This window comes from Squalius cephalus (assembly GCF_949319135.1).
Source record: "Squalius cephalus genome assembly, chromosome: 22".
NCBI lineage: Eukaryota > Metazoa > Chordata > Actinopteri > Cypriniformes > Leuciscidae > Squalius > Squalius cephalus.
This window is the reverse complement of record NC_137143.1, coordinates 4,644,957-4,668,771: the sequence shown is the minus strand read 5'-3', so window position 1 is coordinate 4,668,771 and position 23,815 is coordinate 4,644,957. Positions and strand designations below refer to the sequence as shown.

General features: G+C 37.9%; 1 protein-coding gene across 1 annotated transcript in view; it reads right to left on the bottom strand.

Annotated features, from left to right (window-relative positions):
- timeless (timeless circadian clock) overlaps positions 1–23,174 on the bottom strand; it is a 37,621-nt gene extending 14,447 nt beyond the window's left edge. Inside the window, exons 1-19 of the mRNA XM_079857315.1 lie at positions 22,978–23,174; positions 20,757–20,890; positions 20,454–20,607; positions 20,207–20,321; positions 18,078–18,140; positions 17,893–17,994; positions 17,022–17,177; positions 16,151–16,284; positions 15,841–15,928; positions 15,557–15,733; positions 15,255–15,472; positions 13,101–13,204; positions 12,803–12,972; positions 11,852–11,971; positions 10,822–10,973; positions 5,699–5,796; positions 4,866–4,986; positions 3,425–3,626; positions 75–214 (exon numbers count right to left, since the gene is read on the bottom strand). Of these exons, the coding sequence (XP_079713441.1) occupies positions 75–214; positions 3,425–3,626; positions 4,866–4,986; positions 5,699–5,796; positions 10,822–10,973; positions 11,852–11,971; positions 12,803–12,972; positions 13,101–13,204; positions 15,255–15,472; positions 15,557–15,733; positions 15,841–15,928; positions 16,151–16,284; positions 17,022–17,177; positions 17,893–17,994; positions 18,078–18,140; positions 20,207–20,321; positions 20,454–20,607; positions 20,757–20,853 (2,411 nt within the window). The 5' untranslated portion in view covers positions 20,854–20,890; positions 22,978–23,174. The remainder of the gene's footprint in view (positions 1–74; positions 215–3,424; positions 3,627–4,865; positions 4,987–5,698; positions 5,797–10,821; positions 10,974–11,851; positions 11,972–12,802; positions 12,973–13,100; positions 13,205–15,254; positions 15,473–15,556; positions 15,734–15,840; positions 15,929–16,150; positions 16,285–17,021; positions 17,178–17,892; positions 17,995–18,077; positions 18,141–20,206; positions 20,322–20,453; positions 20,608–20,756; positions 20,891–22,977) is intronic.
- Between the last annotated feature and the right edge of the window lie 641 nt (positions 23,175–23,815).

Below are 23,815 nucleotides of genomic sequence, written 5' to 3'. Positions count from 1 at the left end.
ACTGTAATGAAGCTCAAAGATACGAGCTTTAATCCACTTTAATATCAATAAGGTCTAAACACATGCACAATTACCCGTCTTTATTGTATCCCTCTGTCATTTCTCTCACAGCACCCACATTCTTCCAGAACAGCAGCTCCACAAACGCTTTGTTGTTTTGAGCAGCAAATACAAAGAACCGGTTCAGAACATATTTTGCAAATGTAACAAGCTCCTGTAAGGACAAAAAAGGAATTAATTAATCTGTTACATGTATATTAAATATAAAATATTAAACTGAATTCAATGACAATTTTTTTTTATATGATTTTTTTTGGTCCCACTTTATATTAAGTGGATTTATTATGTACTAACATTGAAATTAATAATTTGATAAAATGGACTTATTGTGTACATACATGTTTTTATATTGTACTTATATTTTGAAAATACCTGCATGTAATTACAGCAGTAATTAATTTATGTAATTACATTTGACCCTTCCCTTACACCTTAACCCAACCTTAAACCGACCCATCCCACCAAACCTGTCCCAAACTTTACACGTATCACACCTCATAGCAGCAAAAGTGTTTTACAATACAACATTAACACATTTTTCGATGTAAATACATAGTACTTAAAGCCACTTAATATAAAGTGGGACCATTTTTCTTGATTGTGTTTTTGGCCTCTACTAGAACAGGTTTTCATGCTTGAAGGTTCAAAAACACATTATTTCCCCATATTTTACATTGTTGCAGCTCCTCTCTTCCCAGTCTGTCAGTAACGCTCTGTTTAGTTCCTGTCTCTATGAAGCCCCTCCTTCTGAAACACACAATGTGCTCTGATTGGTCGGCTGGATCAGTTTGCTGTGATTGGTCAACAGCTTCGAGCGTGTTTGCGAAATGTCACACCTCTTACATAACTGCGAGTTCCAACACACTACTAACTAAGGCGCGCTTTCACACTCGGTTCGATTGCCTGTTCCGAACCCGAGTTCGATTGCGTTCATATCAGCAGGGAACCGTACTGGAGTTCACATGAACCGTACCCCAGACCACCCTTTTTAAGCGGACTCGAGTACGGGTGTGCACTAGTGATGCGCGGGTCGTCTCATAACCCGCGGACCCCGCGGGTAGCCCGCGGGTCGGGTTGGGTCGGGTAAAGAAATTGTCACTTTATTTGCGGGGCGGGTTGGGGCGGGTCATTAAAAACAAAATAAAATAAAAATCCATATGTTGCATGCAATGTCCAGCCTATATTAAATATTTGGGAATATATTTTAGTAGGTTATTTGATAAGGCCGTAGCAATGCAACTTGCGTGACTTCCCCAAACCTTTGGCGTCACGTGACACAGCTCGCGCAAAGCAGCTCCCGCCGCCAGCCACAACAACAAAGACGGAGAAATAAAGGAAGATGGAAGATGAGGTGCGGGAGAAATTGAGGTCGGGATTTTACATAATTAAAAGAAAAAAAGGTGAATGATGAATTAGATGAATACAAACGCTGCTTTGTAAATATTGAAAATGTTTAAATCATTATCTTATTATGACCTGATTTATGGTTCATATTCAGAATCGTCTGTTATTGCCAGTTTACAGGGCGATGTTTCCAAGCACTTTCAGGCTGAAATAAAGGCTGTTTTCATTTACATTACAATGCCTAGTATGTCTATTTAATGGTCGCGGGTGCGGGGCGGGGCGGGTTGTAAAAATTGATACGTGGTGCGGGGCGGGCTGGGGCGGGCCAAATAATTTCATAAAAGCGGGACCCGCGGGTTGGAAAAAAAGCCGACCCGCGCATCACTAGTGTGCACCCAAGTTCGGAAGACAGTTCACATCATCCAAACGAACCGAACTCTGACGTCATTCGAACCCGGGTGCGCACCAAAAGTGCTAGTGTGAAAGCGCCCTAACTCAACCAGGCCCGCCCCCTTTTTTACGTATAGAGATATAAAGAATAACTCCCTTTGGTGCTCAAACAGCAACGTATAAGGGATAATGTACATCCAGCCGGTTATCACAGAATAAACCTCGACAGGGGGATTAGGCTTATTCCACGATAAGAACCGGCTAGATGTACATTATTCCGCTTATTACACGGCTACTTGCCACATAAGAAAATTATTAGACATGAAATATTGACTTGAAATATTTTATTAGCTCTTTAAACGCAGAGCTTCTGCGGAAAGAGCAGTTGTTAGCAAGCGGCAAGCTCAAACTAGACAGACATTTAAAGGATACAGTACAGTCATACCACTATAATCACAGTATTTCACCACATAATTATGGGGATAAGAGATTTGATTTAAGATTAAACCATTTTAAAATTGTACCCGTTTGTTATCTTTGTAATTCATTAGTGTATACAAAACAATCGTCGCAAAATGGCAGCAGCTGCGTTTGTATGAAACGAGAGAGCGAGTTCACAATACACGATGACAATTAAATAACTGTACACAAAATATTGATTTGAGTTTTAATATTTTTTTAGCGCAAAACTTCCATGAGGAAAAAAAGTTCCTAGTAAGCATTAAGCCCGACTTCAGTGAACCGGATCAGCCTGTGTTATCAGTTTTACCGGTTGTTATCGGGAGAAAACATACCGCTGGATGGCTCGATTGACCAATCAAAATCAAGTATTCCACAGAGGCATGTAATAATACATACTAAAGAAAAAGCATAATAGGACCCCTTTAACATTAAAGGAACCGTATGTAAGCAATGTATTTCAATTAATCATAAAATGGCCCTGATATGTCACTAGACATTAAGAAATCATGTTCATTTCAAATACTTATATCACTGACAACAGTAGTCTGGCCAGGATATTGTCATTTAAAAGTGAAGTTGCAGCCCTCAACGGATGTTGATGTTGTCATGTTGTGTTTTGGCCTGATGCCCCACCCTCCACCTATCTACCAATCACGAAGTCAGTAGTGTTTCGGCATCCGGGTTGCCAGCTCTGCTCTAGTTACCACAGCTGCAGCTACAAAAGTGTCGGATAAAAAATGTCTAACGTTCCGAAACCTAAAAGACCTCGTTATGATTCCGAAATACGTCGTGACAAAGTCCGAAATAAAACAAGGATTTGTATAGGAGATGCCTTTGAAAGATGGAGACGGCTGAAAACGGAGAAGAATTTGAAGACAGACGCCAACGTTGCAGCCTATCTGGCAATCTTGAGTCAGGGGGGAGGGGGAGGGGATACACTGCTCTACAGTAATTTGAAAGTGATTGCAGTACCAGTTTTGGCCACAGTCTTACATACAGTTCCTTTAAGATATGCAGTGGTATGAGATTCAGAGCTTTCAGACATCAAAAGCAATGAACTTGTCATCGTTAGCATTATGCTCTACCAGTTGAGCAACAGAAACCTCAGGATTACAAAATATCCAGAAAGAACTACACTGCATTAATGGAGAGTATTAGTGTTTGTTACCTGATAGGCGGACGCTGCTGGGTCTCCCAGGATCTTATTAAACAGGGAAAAGACGGACAGCTGATAGAGTAACGCCTCCATCTTCATGTCCACAGCCAGTCTGTGCAGCATGCGTGCGATACAGTGGTTGGTGTGAGAAGAGTTTTGGGAGTATGAGCGCAGAAGGATCATATATGGACGCACAACAGCTGGATTGGCAAACCTGTCAATCAAACATTTCAATTATGGAATATTACTGGAACATAAAAACAAGAGAAACATTAATCCAACCTTACTTTAAATCAATATCAAAAGGCATTTTCTCAATTTTTGATAAATTATCTGGCCGAACAGCTCTAAAAACGGTAAGAAACGGCTCCATTTGTATTTGCACTTGCACTGTTGGCTAACCAGGGCAACGACTGACACATTTGACGCAAAGAGCAGCCGTTATCAAACCCACAGTGGAAACTGAAACCGTATCGGACCCGGCTGGGGCAGATGGGCACAGAAAGGAACGAGAACGGTTTGGCCCGACAGTGGAAAGGCAGCTTTTGTCAACAAGGCCAATAAACTGTCACATATTCGGCTTTTTCCATTTGAATCATACATCATCTTGTGATGCGCCTGGACACACCATCAGTGATGTTAGCTGAGGTTCTCCACTGGGGTCCGTTCTTCGTACCTCGCTTGCTACATCTGAGATGATTTGACAGATGCCAGATCTTCTAACCGTGATAACTGATCTCTGGCTAATTTGGTTCTTCAAACAAGTTTGCGGATTTGATTAAAATATCTGGATCAAGTCGTCTGAGATTACCCAGCGTTCATGTGTTCATTGGAAATGGCAGATATATCAAGGTGTAGAGTTACATTCAAGGCATGAAGAATATTTTTTTTGCCACAGGAAATGGCATTAAATGTAATTATGGTGATCAAAGATGAGTTTTAAGGGATAAAATGATTGACTACAGGGGGACCTGTTTGCGTCAGATAAAGAACATGCACTGTTGGGGGCTTCAGGAACAGATTTGAGAACCACTGACTGCATTAAAACAATCCTTATTGGCATATTGGTTTTATCAATACAGAAAATACAAGACTGGAAGTTTAGTTTTTAGCTGGGAAAATTAACTCTTAACATCTGCTCTACAGGTGAAACTCGGAAAATTAGAATATCGTGCAAGTTCGTGTATTTCAGTAATTCAAATTAAAAGGTGAGACTAATATATTTAGTATATATATAACTATATACATATGCATGATTATACTTTTCAGAGGGCCGACATTTCTGTATTTAAAACCCTTTTTTTTTATTGATTTCATGTAATATTCTAATTTTCTGAGATTTTTAATTTGGGGTTTTCATAAACTGTAAGCCATAATCATCAAAATTATAACTTTTGCACAATATTCTAATTTTTCGAGTTTCACCTGTAAGCGTAAATAATTCTCCACGCACCTCTTGATGAAATCTAAGAAGCTGAACTCCGCCTCAGACACAGCAACAGACTCCAGCTCTTCCTCTTCCTCCAACTCGACTCCATCCTCTTCCTCCAGAGCCGAATCTAAAGGAACGGACCCTACACAACGCAAAGACCAAGTCCATCTATCACTCTGCTGCTCCAGTATTGGCAATAACAGTAGAGTATTGTTTGTAATGGTATCAGGTTGAAAAACAGAAAACCAATGTTTTAGGAGTCAGTACCAAAACCAGTTAAATGTATTGATTATTGATTTGAATTTTGATACTAAAGCAAAAAACTATTGATAATGGAAAACACTTAATTTCACATAAAAAGATGAAATAAGTGAAATATTAATGCAAATAATAATAAGCTGCTGAACATTTAAACTGTTCAGGCAGCAGAGAGACTGCATAAAGCGCCCTGTCAATTAACATTTGACAATAAACATCAGCCATGCTGCAAAAGAGAAACATTTACTATATAGCATCTACAACGAAACACGACGAAGAATTGCGGGTAGTTCTTTATTAAAAAAAAAATTATCCGAAAAAACAATCAACCAATCAAACATTGATGTAAAATTACAGAGCAGAAAGAGCTCAAGGGAATAAAAGGTGAGGAAAATGCAGCCTTGAACAGAATCATAATTTATATTTTATGAGTTAAAGTATTCCCTGGGAATATCTACCTAGAAGTATAACCATACTATCAGGTTTAGTTATACAGTGTAGTTTGTTTATGTCAGTGCCGGGAATAGCTGTACACTGCAGTCTTGTCAATAATGGTATTGGGTATACAGTAATATAGTGTAGTATTGTGATCTTACTAGGGAGTTTAGTGAAGAGAATCTGCTTCAGAAGTTCTAGTTCCTCCTCCGGTTCCACCTCAACAGATCCAAACGTTTCTCCTTCAGGCCACACTGCCCTGATTCAACACACAAATCCCAGAGAATGAGTACATCCTTTCTTTCTGCAAGTCAGAAAAGTCCTAACTCCGTCATAACCTTTTCTATCAGATAACAAAAACAGCAGAAATAATGTAATTATTCAAAATCACAGTGAATGTTTGACAAGACTAGTGAATGGATTTTGTTTGCTGCTATCACAGGAAGGAAATATCAAACAAAATATAAAGAATTAGCTTTAATGTATGCAACTAAAGGGGTGGTTGATTATGATTTCACTTTTCTAACTTTAGTTAGTGTGTAATGTTTCTGTTTGATCATAAACAACATCTGCAAAGTTACGACGCTCAATGTTCAAAGCAATGGGAGATATTTGCTTTTAAAGAAATCGTTTTTTAAGGACTACAACAAACGGCTAGTAGAGACTACACCACATTCCTCCCGGGTTAGTGACATCACCAACCCTAAAATTTACATAAACCCCCGCCCCCTGAACACGATTTATAGATTATCGAGACAGAATATGCTAATCAATGACTAGAAGATAACTGCACATAAGCTACATAAATTCATCAACTAACCATTCAGAAATGTTGTCTACATGTTGCCACTTCTTCTTGAGTCTCTCCATTATTGTCTGAGTCCGGTTTGAACATAAACATTGACATTTTCAGTGCATGTCTGTGTGAGGTAAAATGACACAAGCTCTTGAAGCTCCGCCCCCTGTGCCGGGAGCAGTATGGGATCAAATTCCCGCCAAATATATAGCGGTCACGTATAAAAAATAATAAGCGTGAATCAAAAATTTAAAAACACATGTAAAAATATATTGCACAAACTGAAAAAAAGAATGCAAAATGATCAGAATAGCAAACAACGTGGTCACGGATGAAAATATAATAAGCGTGAATAAAGAAATAACAAGCATGAATAAAAACTTTAAACACATTAAAAGTTATTTTGCACAAAACTTAAACTTATGGTCATGCTTTGTTAAAAAGTATGGTTTTATTACTGTGTACTTTGTGCTTTCTTGCATTTTCTGCTCATATTTTACTCTTTTGTACGCTTGTGATGTTTTTCTCTTCGCTCTTCTTTCTATGTTCTGCGCTTGCTCTTCCAAATGTTGCAGTTCGAGTTTCATGTAAATTAGGGCGGGCTTAAGCGTCACCATTGGTCCACTAGTTCTAGATTGACAGATACTCCTCTAGCCAATCAATCGAAGAGGGGAGTTGACGTCACACTAATGCGACTCGTGGTACAAGCTGTTTATGTTTGTACAATTTCTTCAATTCCATTATAATATACTAAAATGTTATTTTTCTAATACTTTTATATACTGTTCAATTTCTTATTTGTGCTTTGATATGTGCATTTATTAAATTAATTATTTTCGCTTGGCATACCAGCGTGATTGCGTCACCGCCATAGACTGTAAAAAAATAGGTCACCGCACACTTCAGTGGGTGGTGCGCGCCCGTGAAGCACTTCATTCTGAGTAAATATAACAACAAAGAAGCACTGCTGCACTCTCTTTTATTTCCTTTTTAACATTTTTATTTCATTTTTATTTTTACAGGAGTGCTACACTTACAAGGGAAGGCGGCAGTTCAATTTAACTTTACAAAGACTTTCAAGCAGTAAAGCTATCTGAACTTTGGACATAAATAATTAAATTCATTTTTTTTGAGATACATGAGAATGTTAATGTGCACACTGGTAATTGGTGTTAAACAATAGGTATTACTTGGCTCATGATGTCAATATGTTAAGGCTGCTGTAAGCGAAACATCCTGCAATTATGAAACACTACAATTCGTCGCAAAAACTAAGTTAAAAACGGCCATTGTCTGAAGACTTTAGGACTTTGACCTGTCGCCGCTACGCATTGCCTACCTTTTTTTTATTAACCTCGCCAAATTTGACAAGATTATTGAAAATTATTGTGTTACAGAGAAGATATAGAGAAACCAGTTGAATTTAATACAGTGATTTATTACAAACTTACTGTGTTTACTTACATAGCTACATAATTGCATATTACTTTAGAATTAATGTTTTAAATATAGCTTAAAATTTGAATACAGCAACATCTCCATCAGATAACGTTGTTTCTAGAGTGCCGCTGTCCTGCAGAGTTTAGCGTCAACTCCGATTAAAACCTCACCTGTCTTAAATATCCTAAAGACGATGATTAGCTGGTTCAGGTGTGTTTGATTAGGGTTGAAGGAGCTAAACTCTGCACCCAGGACCGACATTACACATCCTTGTTATTGATTAAATATGAAAGTAAAACGGCCAGTAGGTGGTGGCTGCTCGGAGAAGATCGACGCTCGCGGTGCCAGGTCAAGTGCATTAGAGGTGAATGATGGATCATCAGACAGGCATAACTGTAACAGGTCGTTGTTAGGATGACGAATTTAACTATACCATATTGCCAGGTATACGTATACCGGCAACAGTTTGAGTTGCAGGCACACATGCAGTTTAAAGGTGTCCTGTTGATGGTCGTCTTCCCCTGTATAACATAGACTGTAAAAAATAGCTGTATAACAAGTAAGCATCAGTAGCCACGAGTCGCATTGGTGTGACGTCAACTCCCCTCTTCGACTGATTGGCTAGAGGAGTATCTGTCAATCTAGAACTAGTGGACCAATGGTGACGCTTAAGCCCGCCCTAATTTACATGAAACTCGAACTGCAACATTTGGAAGAGCAAGCGCAGAACATAGAAAGAAGAGCAAAGAGAAAAACATCACAAGCGTACAAAAGAGTAAAATATGAGCAGAAAATGCAAGAAAGCACAAAGTACACAGTAATAAAACCATACTTTTTAACAAAGCATGACCATAAGTTTAAGTTTTGTGCAAAATAACTTTTAATGTGTTTAAAGTTTTTATTCATGCTTGTTATTTCTTTATTCACGCTTATTATATTTTGATCCGTGACCACGTTGTTTGCTATTCTGATCATTTTGATCAGTTTGTGCAATATATTTTTACATGTGTTTTTAAATTTTTGATTCACGCTTATTATTTTTTTATACGCGACCGCTATATATTTGGCGGGAATTTGATCCCATAGAGCAGCAGCTCATTTGCATTTAAAGGAACAGACACAAAACCGGTGCGTTTTTGCTCACCCTCAAAAAAAGTGACAATTTTAACTTGCTATATACAAATATCTGTGGGGTATTTTGAGCTAAAACTTCACATGCACACTCTGGGGACATCAGAGACTTATTTTACATCTTGTGAAAAGGGCATTATACCACCCCTTTAAATAACACTTATTTAACACTGTTAATGCATTTATCAAATTTGTTTTCTTAAACCATCATTTCTAAAACCAGGGAATCTTCCAGCTGACTGAAATGAATCATAGCTGCAACAACAATCTCCCTCTTTCACAAACAAAGGGGTAGGTTATATACCGCTGGACATTATATTATACATATACATATTTTGGCAATTTTGGATTAGTGGCTGCATCCGAAATCGCATCCTTCCCTACTATATAGTAAGCGGAAAACAGTATGTGACAAAAGTAGAATGTCCAAATTCACAGTACTCATAAAAGAGCAGGATAACAACATGGCGAATGTATTACGTCTGGATTTGATATTCATTCATATTATAAAGAACATACTTTTTAGAGGCTTAATGCATTTTGAAATACACAGAATCTTTTTAATTCGAGTGTCATGTATGGTTGCCGAAATCTGTCATCCACAAAAACTGCTGTAATAATTCCACATGAGAAATTAGTTTTCTTTGAACTAATTACATTAAGATGTTAACTATGTCCAACATTATGACATTACTCATTACATTACATTAAATTATTGACAGATCTTCTACGAATCATTTAATGCATCAGTGACAAATGACATCTTTCAAGGACCAGGTGAATCAATCAGCGTCACACACATTTTTTCTTGTGTGGAGAAATGTCATGATGTGATAAAGCTCTGACAAAGCTAGGCATTTAAAAACAGTGAGAAAAAAGACGACACTCTCTAGGTCAGGGGTGGGGAACCTTTTTCCTATCAAGGGCCATTTACAATTTTTTAACATTCTTTAAGGGCCATTGTAATGAGCAGGGGCGTTTCTAGGTTTTAAAAACATCAGGGGCTGAGCCCGAAACATCAGGGGCTGGGGGTGGGTAACAAGATAACATGATTCGATACAGAGAATAATGTATATTTTAGGCCTATATGCAGGGGGGCAGACTGGTTAAAAAATTCAGTCCTGGCACTGTTGCCACACCAGCCCATATTACCACACAGACACACACATTCAAATGTGAGGTAGTTAGGGGGGTTCGGGGGCATGCTCCCCCTTGAAAATTTTGATTTCTCGGACCTACATATGTGCATTTTAAGGTGTTTGAAGGCCAACATTTTTTGATAACAATAGCTTTAAAAGCCTGTCAGTGGGCAGTATACATAAATTATTTGTCAAGATAACAGATTCTTAAACATGAGAATGAGGATAAATGTTGAAATGAATGATCCACACTACAAAATGGAAATGCAAAATGTTTCTGCTTATTGTTGACAATACACAATCACATATTCCAAACAGGAATGGCCTTAAAGGAGAAATCTTTCAAGGATTATTTTGCATAGATGTAAACTTTTTAGCATTAAAGATTGGTTTCAGCAACTTGTTTCTTTCTTGAGTTAATCAATGTTTTTGGCACTATTAAATCAGTTCAATTAAATTTCAATTATTCACTCATAAAGACAGTCACTTGTCACCACCTACTGGCTTAATGATGCAAGTTGCGCAAACACAGACAAGCGGAGTGATACAAACTGTGAAAAGGCTGATGCTGGTGAAATATTCTAACACATTCGACTCGAGGACCTTATATATATATATATAGGCTACATATCAGAGTTAAATAGGAATAAATTGTAATAATGTTAATCAAGCAGACTAAATCTGCTAGGGAATTGACTCGTGGGCCGCATCAAACTGTTTTGCGGGCCGGTTACGGTCCCCACCCCTGCTCTAGGTGTTGGTGTGGTTGATGTCTTACCGTGCAGCCCGGAGTAAACTCAAAGCTTCAGGTCCTGAGCGAGATATAATGCAGTCTTGAATCTTGAGCAACGCTTCAGTCCTCTGCTCATCGACTGGAGTGTCCGATGCGGCGTCGAAGGGCACAGCACCCTCAGTCAGACTCTCTGACAGCTGCAAGCCAACATGAGAAACAGCACACAAGTGTGTTTATATACACAACATGTATTCATTTAACACACATGGTATTTGTAATCAGACTGAATACTTGGGAAATTAACCCAAGTATGTCACATTAGGCGCATTTCCATTACAGATATGTGCAAAACTTTTGCGATTTTTTTCAAATATCTATAAAAAACTATTGCGACTATTTTCCTCTCGCGATAAGTCATTGCAAAAATCATGGCAACGGACGTTGGTAGGTTTATATATATCACAGCCATCGCACTAGACATTATTATTATTAATGGAAGGAAACGTAGGTGTGTTATCCCAGCATTAATGGTAAGGAACGACCCTTATTATACTTGTGAGCGGCACATATGAGGTGTTTCTGGGTGTTTCTCACTCATTTCTGCTTCGAGGTCTTGATTGTGGCATCTCTATGAGGTTTAGAATCCATTATTCCTGTAATTATTTTGTCTTTTATGAATTTAATAAAGAACTCGGTCTTGTATTCTGTCCAAACACACCGCGCCTTCTAAGTCAGGTGACTGTAAATGTGCAAAAACTGTTTCCATTGCAGTTTTGCGAAATATTCCTTTTTCGAACTGCCTGAAAAACCACCTCATGCGAGCGTAAAAACTTTTTTGCGATAAACGGGAGTTTTTGCGAAATTGACGCATTTCCATTGGGCGTATTTCCAATTCGCAATTTCAATTTGCACAAGTTGAAGGGTAATGGAAACGCGGCTATTGTCAAGTGTGTCACTTTAAAGATTCTCAAAATTGAATGTTTTTACTGTATGACGAAGATCAAAATGGTCTAAATATCCCATTTGTTATTAAAAATGCTTGTTTTCTTTCTGTTCCTGATTTTCTATAACTCACCTGAAAGCCAGAAGATATGAGCTCTTGAGACACGATCTGCCATGTCTGTTCCAAGTCTTCAGCTGAGGGCTCTGTCTGAAGGCTCTTCTTGCTACGTTTCCTTCGTTTCACTCTTCTTTTCTAAAAGTAAAAAAAAAAAAATTTGTAAAATCCTTGAAAGTAAAATTTATTTTCAAGTTTCATCACCATAGAAAAAAAAAAAAAAAACCTGCCCCAAATCTTAATGCCACATGTTGCCTTCTTCAGCATCAATGAATGTTTGAACCTTAATAGTTGTGTACGAGTCGCTCAGTTGTCCTTAGTCTGAAATGATGGATCTTATGTCATTCAAATCTATGCATTTTCTTCACTACATTGCAAAGCATAAAATTAGATTTTTTCCTCCACTTAATTTCAGGAAAACACGCTGTTCCTCGTTATTTTAAAATGAAGAATTCGAGATCTTCTCCGAGATCCGATAGTGATGTCCGTTTCATGAGCGGATTCTTTTCAATCAACTGGTTCACAACATCGAATGGTTAATTTGTGAATTCGACTGATCTAGAAGTTCAGCAATTAAGAGTGTTACAGTAAACAACTCAGCCAGTGATAGTTTGTTGTTTGTCCTCTAGAGGGCGCTCTTGTTCTTCTCAGCGCTCTCATGTAATGACTGTGCACAAGCCACCCCAGCAAGAGATGCAACCCGGAAAAACCATCGGTATGAATTTTTGATGATAACGATAGTTCCACCAATCAACTATCGCCACCGATATTTCGGCAAAACCGATGAATCGGTCGACCTCTAATCCAATCGAACTTGGGTTCGGACCAGGCAATCGAAACAAGTTGTGTGAATAAAAGCATCTGCCAAATGCATACAAGTAAATGTAACTGGCACACACCACATGTCATTTTAACTTAAAATGGTTCAGCTTATCCAGTGATCTCAACTAATGCCGTCTCTGGTCTCACCTGCACCACCAGATTGTTTCGGCCCTTGCAGAATCTCTCCAGCATCCTCAGAAACAGATGTGTGGACTCCACCAGGTCTCGGAGGAATGAGCGCGGCTGCATTCGCTCATCAAATTTACGCAAGAGAGTCAGAAAAATCTCCCTGAACTCCATCAGATAAAAGATATTACCTGCACACCGGAAGAAAAGCAAACAAGTGACAGTTAGATGGGTGTCACAGAGGAAAAGTAACATTTAAAACCAAGGTAATTACCTAATCGATTTTACAGATTTAAAAAAGGAAGAGAATAAAACATACTCTTGATGACGCTGGAACTGTGTCGGATGTTTTCATCCTTTGAGCGATCCATTTCATTTACTGTCAGCAGCAGTTCCTGATACGCCTTCAGAGCCAAATGCATTCTGGTAAAAAGAGAAGATAACCGGTTCATATTAACAGTACTTCACTTAACTAAGTAATATTACCTTTTTTTTAGTTGTTCAAATATGCAGATGTCAGTTCTTATAGTTCAACACAAGATTCAGGGAGTTTTCAGACTTGAAGACAGTCGCTTTGTTCAAAATGTTGCAATTTCTCTTACACTCGCGTCAACATGAAAGTTTTTTATTTGCATGCATTTTAAATCCTTGCCAGTTTATTTTTTCATTTCTTCATTTTCATACTTGAATGCTACTGAAAAAAACACTCAAATAGCTAAAACAGAGTTGTACAAACATTTAAACTGCACACAGTTTTTATATCAACTTTTTAATAACAGAAATGTTTCTATTCCAGTTTGTGAATTACAGTAATAAATTAATTACAATAATTTGAAATGTTTATAACTTGTTTTCATGACAGATTTATTCAAACATACATTAAATACTGAAGACATCACTAACAGGTTAAGTAAAAATATAACGAATTTGCAATACACTGCACATATTTAGCAAAATCCTCTTTAGTTTTCTTTCTAGCTAAGTAATGAGTTTATAGACATTGAATCGCTTGTTTGAGGTAAATGTAAGGTTAAGTGACATTGTATAGCCTACAAGCTGTTTTATTGACGTCTTTCCTCTGTTGAAACACTGATTGAGCGATTACTTGAGACGGGATTAATTTCGGTAAGATGTAATGTATCTTTCAATATACACTCTGGTGTTCACCCTTGTTTATTTCGTGCTGTAGTAAAGAGGACATGAGATCAGTTTACGTGCGCCTGATCCGTGCTGACGCTCGCACTGAGGTGTTACAGTGTCACAGCGTATTAAAGAGCACATTTATTGTTTGAAATCTTTAATAAAAAAAGACTTTTATTTTGAAGTTGAGACTGTACTTCATATTTCAAAGTAACAGTTTTTCGCGATTGGATGGCAGGCGCACTACAAATGTTTGGTGAAGTTTTGCTCACGCATCAACAGAAAACAACAGATTTAAGAAACCATATCATTACCAATTAAAATCGAGAAATTAATATGGTCAATCCAGAGAAATCAAATTTTGGGAAATGATTACAATGCAGTTTGTGCGCAAGTCCAGAAGAGAGATCGGCCAAATTAAAGGGTTAGTTCACCCAAAAATGTAAATTCTGTCAGTAATTACTCACCCTCATGTTGTTCCAACCGCGTAAGACTTTCGTTCATCTTCGGAACACAAATTAAGATATTTTTGATTAAATCTGAGAGCTGGATCACTTCTCCATAGGCTGCTAGGTGACCGAAACTTGCTGGCCCAGAAAAGTTATTAAAGAGATCGTTAATATTGTCCAAGTGACTACAGTGGCTCAATCTTAAGTATATATCAAGCGACGAGAATACTTTTTGTGCGCAAAAACAAACAAAAATAACGACTTTATTCCACTATTCATTTCCTTCTCTCTGGGCCTTGTAGTGTTTTTGCGCAGCGCGTCTGTGTTGCACGTCAGACGCATCACACACATGACCAGCTTCGGCCAATAGTAAGCCTACGTGGTGACGTGTAACAGACGCGCTACGCAAAAACACTACGTGAACCAACTAGAGGCCCAGAGAGAAGGAAATGAATAGTGGAATAAAGTCGTTATTTTTGTTTGTTTTTGCGCACAAAAAGTATTCTCGTCGCTTGATATATACTTAAGATTGAGCCACTGTAGTCACTTGGACTATATTAACGATCTCTTTAATAACTTTTCTGGGCCAGCAAGTTTCGGTCACCTAGCAGCCCATGGAGGAGTGATCCAGCTCTCAGATTTAATTAAAAATATCTTAATTTATGTTCCGAAGATGAACGAAGGTCTTACGGGGTTGGAACAACATGAGGGTGAGTAATTACTGACAGAATTTTCATTTTTGGGTGAACTAACCCTTTAAATCAGCCAGAAAATAGGGCAAATATCGATCACGTGTTTGGAGCAAAAACCGACCAGTTCTGATTTACGGCCAGTCGACCGGTGCATCTCTACCCATAACCAAGAGTAAAAATTACAAGACCAACCTGCGAGACCAGGATGTGGCATCCCTCTTGTCAGTGAGTATCATCTCATAGTAGTTGGTGATGTTCTTCTCAATGAAATGAAAGGTGCGGATGGACATGGTCTCAGACACCACATCCGGTCTGAAGTTCTGACCCCGGTTAAAGGCCATGAAGAAGGTTAAAGCCCACAGATAGTACGTCTCATCATGTTGCTGGGCCCGTTCCCGGATCAACCCCTCCTGCTCGGAAAACAAGACGCATGATTGGCAAAACTCATATAGAGAGAGAGTTTGAGTTTCAGTGATGTGGATGTCGTCATTCACCTTCACAAGGTACATAAGCCGATTATAGCAGTTCTCCAAGAAGTCGATGCAGAACTCGCGCAGGAAGAGACGCACATTTAACGCCGAGCGTCGTTGGCTCTCTGAATCTTGAGCCATCTGTTTGCGTTTGGGTACGCGTCTCACGGGCTTACCCACGTCATGAGAATAGTTCTTATACTTAAGACATCAAAAAAAACATACTTGTTAATAAAAGAGAGGTACTTACAAAAACTAAAAAAGTACACTGAAATATGAAATTCTAACTATTTTAAAGTGACACTTACATTGTGAAGTCCTTGGTGAAAAATCACATCTTTCTCTCCAACCGACTTCAACCCTTGAATGACATACGAGCCACGGAAACGAGAGTGTCTAAATATAAGAGGAGAATAAATGATTGTTGTATTTGCTTAGTAGGTTTATGTGAAGATATGATCTAGTGCAAAGATAGCTGACTAGCTGTATTATGACACGAGGGTGAACTAATCATTTAAAGCACTGCTGCTAAAAACATGGCTTAAAAAAAATACCAATAACAAATGATAAATCAGTCAACAATCCGGCGCCATACCTAATATGATCACGTTCTCTCACCTGGTGCCTCTCAGTAGCGTACGGCTGCGTTTTTCAGCTAGTTCTTTCTGTCTCAATAACTCCAGCTCCTGCATGTCTTTTTGTTTCTCCTGGGCAGAACGCATCTGTCCTGCACTCACCAAAAGCTCAGGAGTCTGCAGGAGTCGTGCCAAAAACATACAGGCGATTATTAAATACGCGAGATGAAAAGATCCATGTTTCCTGTGCATTTTAGTGTAAAGCTCCAAGGTGTTCTATTGAACTTGCAATCAGAAAGGAATAGTTCACCCAAAAATGCTAATTCTCTCATGCTAACTGACTTCCACAAGCAAAATATTCCAGCTGTTCATCCAATAAATGCAAGTCTGTTATTACTCAACCTAGTGGATCGCTTTTAGTTTTATTTTAGTAAAGGTTTACCAAACCTTTACTAAAATATAACTAAAAGCAATCTACTAGGTTGAGTAATAACAGACAATCAATTCAAATCCTTTAAAAAAAACCTTTGGTGCTCATGATTTCAAGCTCGATTACAAATAGCACCTAGCACTATCTACATGCTTCAAGTTCTAGAAATTGTCATTTTAAATCATTGTGCCTAAAGATTGAAATGGCAAAACACATGGAAAAAGTCGCTATGATCAGATCGCTTCAGAAATTATCCATATGGATTACTTCTGCCTTTGTGCTTTTTAGAGCTTCAACGATCTGATAACCATTCACTTGCATTGCATGAACCAACATAGCCAAGATTGTGTTCTGAAGAAGAAATCTATTAGGTTATAAACATGAGGGCATTAGCTGATGATAGAATTTCAAATGTAGGGTGAACTATTCCTTGAAAGGTCCTTTACACACACAATACTCAGCCTTATTTGAAACATCATGTCACCTGATCTCTGAACATGAGGGAGATGATTTCCAGGATGTGGAAGCTCCATTGCTGTTCACTCTGAGCACAGGCCAGGAACTTCAGCAGATCATCCAGTCCACTCATGTGAACAGCCCACAGCAGTTTATCGTGAACACTGGCATCATCATCCACATTCTGCACATAAACGCACGCAAATCATCCAACACAAAAAACCACAACATTCCCGAAGGCAAACGGTGTGAAGGACCCAAGCTGTGTCTAACCGAAAGCTGTTTAATAACATCTCGGAGTTTATCTCCAGCAGCAAAACTGGGGCTAGAAGAACTGCCAAACTTGGGGAAATGTTGAGAGAAAGATGAGGGATCAGGGGGATTGGCCAATAACAGATGCCTATGTGCTCGGCCCCTGATAATAATCATTTTGTTTTTACAAAACAACAGTAAAACTAAAATGGCTAAAATGTATTGTTGTTTTTTATTATCATCAAGTAATTAAAAAGCAAATCAAATTTTTTTTTTTAAACTTGCAGCATGTTTGTATTGTAGAGTAACCGGTTACACTTTATTTTAAGGTGTCAGTATTACAGTGTAATTATACATTTAAGTACTGAGTGATAATAATTAACTACATGTACTTACTATAGGGCTAGGATTAGGGTTAATTGCACGTAATTATGCATAATTTATAGTTATTACTACAGTAATTACATGTAATATATGTAAAAATGACACTGTAAAATAAAGTGTTACCGAGTAACCTCTTATGCATGTAAATATCAAGGTCAAGTTGTTGAAATTTTATTTTGATTACTAGGTCAATGAATATCAAGGATGTGTGGTATATCATAAACGAGATTTCTGTGAGCATGTTCAAGTCTACGAACTCTCACCTTTTCCTCATATGGGTCTGCAGGGACGTGCAACACATTTCTGACCAGCAGCAAAATTCTCTCAATCAGTAAATTATCTTCTTCGGCTCTTTGCTCCCAGTCCTCAGAGAAAAACATGAGGAATTATGAATGATATTTCCAATCAATCACACCATCTGGCACATGAACATAGATTCGACCCTCACCAGTTGAAGAAGGTTGTAGAGCGTTTCACTCAGCACAGTAAAGATCTTCTCATCTGCAAATGCCTTTAAACAGAGAGGATTATTTTAATAATTTGTATCAATATTCAGGGTTTGACAACAACGACTGCATGATGCAATTCACACATGAATGAATCAGCTGATTTGAATGAATCATTTGACTGAATTGAATCAATGACTCACTCTTTAAAGGAACACGCCGACTTTTTGGGACTTTATCTTATTCACCGTATCCCCCAGAGTTAGATAAGTCCATACATACCCTTCTCATCTCCGTGCGTGCCTTAACTCTGTCTGACGCACCCACCGCTAGCCTAGCTTAGCACAAAGACTGGAGGTAAATGGCTCCAGCTAGCATACCGCTCCCTATAAGTGACAAAATAATGCCAACATTTTCCTATTTCCATGTTGTGATTTGTATAGTCACAGCATGTACAAATAACAAGGTCACATGAGACACAGCCATCTTCTAACCGTATAAATACTGGGAACTATATTCTCAGAAGGCGAAGCACTGCTACTTGGGCGGAGTGATTGTGATGAAAAGGGCATGTATGGACTTATCTAACTCTGGGGGATACGGTGAACAAGCTAAACTCCCAAAAAGTCGGTGTGTTCCTTTAAGAATATTAGTTTCATATTAAAAAGTATAATTTTTTATCATGGTTAAAGATAGATAGAATGCGTAGATAGTGGTAGATGGACTGCATTTATAAATAGACTAACATTGTTGAAAATAGTGGATATAATGAATGTGGCTATTGAGAGTCACAGTCATAGTGCCACTGCTGGAAGCAGGAAGTGCGACACATTCATTCGATTTTTATATGATTCTCCTATATTTACCCGTGTGAATGCATGTGCCCACGGTGCATTGTTTTCATAAAGCCAACGGTGTCATTTGTTTCTTTGTTTTTGTATTACTGACGGTTTACTTGTCTTCAGTGATTGCTTAAGAACTTTTTACTTAGACTGGAACTTAATTTTTGGTATTTAGCAATGTGAAGATTACATGCTTTTAGGTTTCTCTTACGCATCTTATTGCATGTTGTGATTACTGCGGCTTTAATTAAACTGGCAACGAGTACAGCAATAAGACAGTAATGAGGCAGCTTCTAATCATGAGGCCTAAAGAAAACGTTTGTTGCGCATTGGAAGCAGCAGTTTCATTAAAACATTAATTTCTTATTTTATGCAAATGAAAATGCAAGTAAAAATCAGAACCATAAATATCTAGAAGGCGTCGACAGTGTTTCCCACAGGATTTTGTGAAACTGTGGTGGGTGGACCTCGTTCCCTCTAGGCGGGAAGAAAAATGTGTATATTTTAAAGTTAAGTTAATCAATCTGGTGCACTTTTAAAGATAAAATTAAGAGCTTCAACCCATATTCAGCGTGCAAATTGATTAAAGAAAAAGTAATTGACTTGTACCTGAACTTTAAAGGGGACTCAATCCTCTTTTTAGTTGTGATATTGTTCACTACATAATACTGCTACAAATAATAATGTTATAATATTCTTCCTATGACAGTAATAGCCATATATTGTAAAACAAATGCACTGAAAAATAAATGAAACTTTTATAATTAATTTTGTCCGAATTTCTATACATGCAAGAGATAAACCCGTGAGCTTTTATTTTGATGGAAACTGCAGTCGTGCTTTTATTTGGGCGGTTTTACAAATGCGTCTCATTACAAATGTAGTGAAATGCTGTAATCGTCAACTATGCAAATGTAAAAATAATGCGTAACTGTGTTCCCAGATGCACATGCACAGATGGAGGTCACTGCATTCACTCACTGTGAACCGGTATTGAGACTCGAACCCGCAGAGCTGATCATGTGCTAATCGCGTGAGCGAAGCACGCACCTCTCTTTGTGCAGTGCAAACAGACAGTCTTTTGATAATGAAAACGATTTTAGTTTGTTTGACAGCAATGGCACAAAACACGACATTTAAGACATTTGGTGTTATTATGAGAAGTTTAAATATATTTTCGGGCCGCCACACTCTAGTTAATGACTAAGAAGCACTGAAATCTATTTGTGGCCGTTAATGCTGATATAGTGGCGATATATAAAGCCTTCAGTCTTTGTTGTGTGTTATACCTCTTTATAAGCCTGAAGGTATGATGTCACTTGCAGGAAGTGATGTCGGAAGGCCGGATCATCAGGAACTTTTCCAAAGCAGAGCAGCGCTGGCTGGGTCAGGTTCACCATTAGCCTGAGAATGATTTGAATTGGTCAGGTCTCTTATTTTTGTCTTTGGATCATTTATTATTTTAATCATTTGTCATTGCAGCCATTTTATCGAAATTCATCAAGACATTAAAAAAATAATGAGCCTAATACACACCTAATACAGGCATCAAACAGTGGTTTGTCCTGCGTGTGCTGGGTGATGATGGGTAACAGGTCATTCTGAAGGATCTGTCCAGCTCCCAGCTGCTGTCTGATGTCCCTCGTGTCATCCTCGTGTCTCAGGTAACGAATCAGATCCTTTACGCTCTCTATAATCAACAAATTGCAAACATGACTGTCACAAGATAATGTTTCGTTATTAAATTCAAAATACATGTAACAGGAAAGACAAAATGCATCAAGCGTTTTCCTGATATTCCTTCAGTAAAGTAGTTTGGCTCAAAGGTTTGAGCATTACCAAGGCAGTCTGGCTCTTTGTGGTAAACGTCTTCCTCCAGAAAACCCAGCGCACTGCACGTGGCCAATAACTCACAGTTCATCATGAACAAGTCCATACAGCAGTCTTATCCGAGAGAATAACTGGGTCCGAATCTGCAAAGAAGACACTGATTTAAAAACTCATTGTCTATTTGTTTATGTAGATTTCAATTACAATACATATGTTTAAAGGCTGTTTTCTCAAGTTGAGTCAGAAATCTCCACTTCAGCAGAACTTGCACCAAACTTTTATTCCCATCCATATTCTGAAGGTTTGTACCGAGGGATTTGTTCATATTTTACATTTTATACAACATATATGGTGAAAATTACAAATTTTTTCCCCCTGTCCGTTGACAGTATTTTCAGATTTATAGAGCGATAAAAAGGAGAAATCCAAATCCTTTAACTCTAATATGTCAGCAAAATGAAACTAAATTTTGAACCTGGCTCAATCCAGTGTCCGGATTACTGTTCTGGGTATGTATGCAAATTAGTGCATATTTAGTTAGATAATGCATCATTTGCATATTTAAATATAACATTTCAGAAAACGTACTTTTTTTTTGTGCAATTCTTAAAGGAAAACTCTGGTCAATTTTAACATTGAGCTCATTTTTTTTGTAAATTTGGAGTGCTGTCAGTACAGAGAACAACGACAAAAATCGGTGTTGCCTACACCGTGTTATCCTCTTTTTAAAATGAGCACCCTGTTGACTTCAATGGGGCAAGTTTTAAACCTTCAAGTTCTTCCTGCTTTCGGTCGAAGTCCACAGTAGACCTATGATCACGCGCGCGAACTCGACAATCGACTACTGTGGACTTCGACCGAAAACAGGATGTAAATACAGGTATGTGCGCTGGCTGAATTAACGTCACTTTTATTCAGATCTTTCACATCTACTGCAGTCAGATTCACTCGTGTTCACTCTGAAGGAATCACTCACATGGCTGGGCACTTGTAATGACACATCAAGGATGTTAAGAGGATAAAAGCAGGTTTAAAACTTGCCCCATTGAAGTCAACAGGGTGCAAATTTTAAAAAGAGGATAACACGGTGTAGGCAACACCGATTTTTGTCGTTGTTCTCTGTACTGACAGCACTGCAAATTTACAAAAAAATTAGCTCAATGTTAAAATTGACCGGAGTTCTCCTTTAATGTCATCAATCAACAGGGGAAGTACAGTGATACCTATTTGTTAACTTTTTGTCCTGCCTTAATGTTAATTTTTTTATTATATTTAGTTAATATCATCATTACTAGATTTAAAAAAAGAAAATAGCATATTTGAAGACCTTTTCAAAATACAAAGCTATGCTGTGAATGTGAAGAAGGTTTAGGTGGACACGATATACCGGTAGAGATTTTGGACTATCATCTCTATCGCGGTTACATTCATGTGACGTTGCTTTGCCATCAAGAAAGCTTATTTTCATGCGTTTTTAAGCATTGTGGCTTAAAAGTGTGGATTTACACTTTTGATACATATCAATGATACATATCAATTCCACTTCAAGCCCACAGAAAAATATGCACTTTACTAGATTTAATGATAAACATCATCTGGCTCATTTATGAGCAAGGTATAACTATATTTGGGCGAACGTGTTTAATAGTGATGACATTATTATAGCCCTCTCGAGCATAGACAAACCTGCAAACAGGTGCACACACACACACACACACACACACACACACACAAACACACTATAGTGAATTTATAGGCATTTAACACTGAGGTATTAATATTTTAATTTCCATCTCTTAACATCTTTAACTAACTCTCACAGAAAACTTCTGACACTTTAGAATTTCAATATAACATTGTTTAACATGTTTATTAGCCAAATTCGACTGATTTACCTCATAATTTATAACACTGTTTACATCGTGAAACCAACGTAATTATAACATACTCAATTGTGTCCTCGTAATTGAATACAAAGAGCGCGTGTAAGCACTATAAACACACACTTGTACAGTAACATTAGGATTATATAAGATCTGGCAGCTGTAATGTTACTAAAGACTAAGTTCAACTCGTATAATCCTAGGGCAAATACTTAAAAAAAACTCGTTTCATTTGTATATGTTCCTGTATGTGTGCAATATATGCACAATATGTCATCGTAATATTATATTATATTACTGTAAGTTATTATGTTAAAATATAACGAATACAAGACAATCATACATACCAGACCATGTCTGACCTCTCTGCGATCGCCAATGTATAGATCTGTCACACTAAAGATTGTTAATCTATCCGCTCGCAAAAAAATAATTTAAAGGTTGTCATAATTAATCTGAAATCAAATGAATTAACCCCAAATTCTCTTTTGATTCAACGCAGCAAAACAGCTAGCGCGCGCATGGTCCGAGGCGCGCTCATCCGAACGGAAATGACGACAGACCCTGCGCTGCGCACTTAAAGGAGCCACGGCTAATATAACTGTCCGTCAAGCATAGGCAAGCTTTTAAATTTAGACTCATAATTAAGCATAATGATATAATTTAAATCATGAAGCAAAATGATATACACTGTTAGACAGTACCAGGTTTTTTTACAGTAAAATAATAATGACTTTACCAATCAACGATTGACTCTTTTATTCAGAATGCTATGGTATTTCGCCATATTGCGCATTGCAGTTTCTCCCATTCATAAGCCAAAATCAAAAAAATCAAAAAGCAAAACCTGTTTTATAATTTCTGCTAAAGTTGTATGCATGTGACGGTACCAAATTTTCATGTTGCGACAATTGCTGAAACTTTTATCACGGTATACGGTATTTTCTCGACGTAGCATGCGTAACATGAGAATGAAGCTCATTGGTTCTTGCTGAAGCTCAAACGTGCTGTGTAACACGAGAATGAACCTCATTGGTTCTTGCTGAAGCTCAAACGTGATGCGTAACACGAGAATGAACCTCATTGGTTCTTGCTAAAGCTCAAATGTGCTGCGTAACACGAGAATGAACCTCATTGGTTCTTGCTGAAGCTCAAACGTGCTGCGTAACATGAGAATGAACCTCA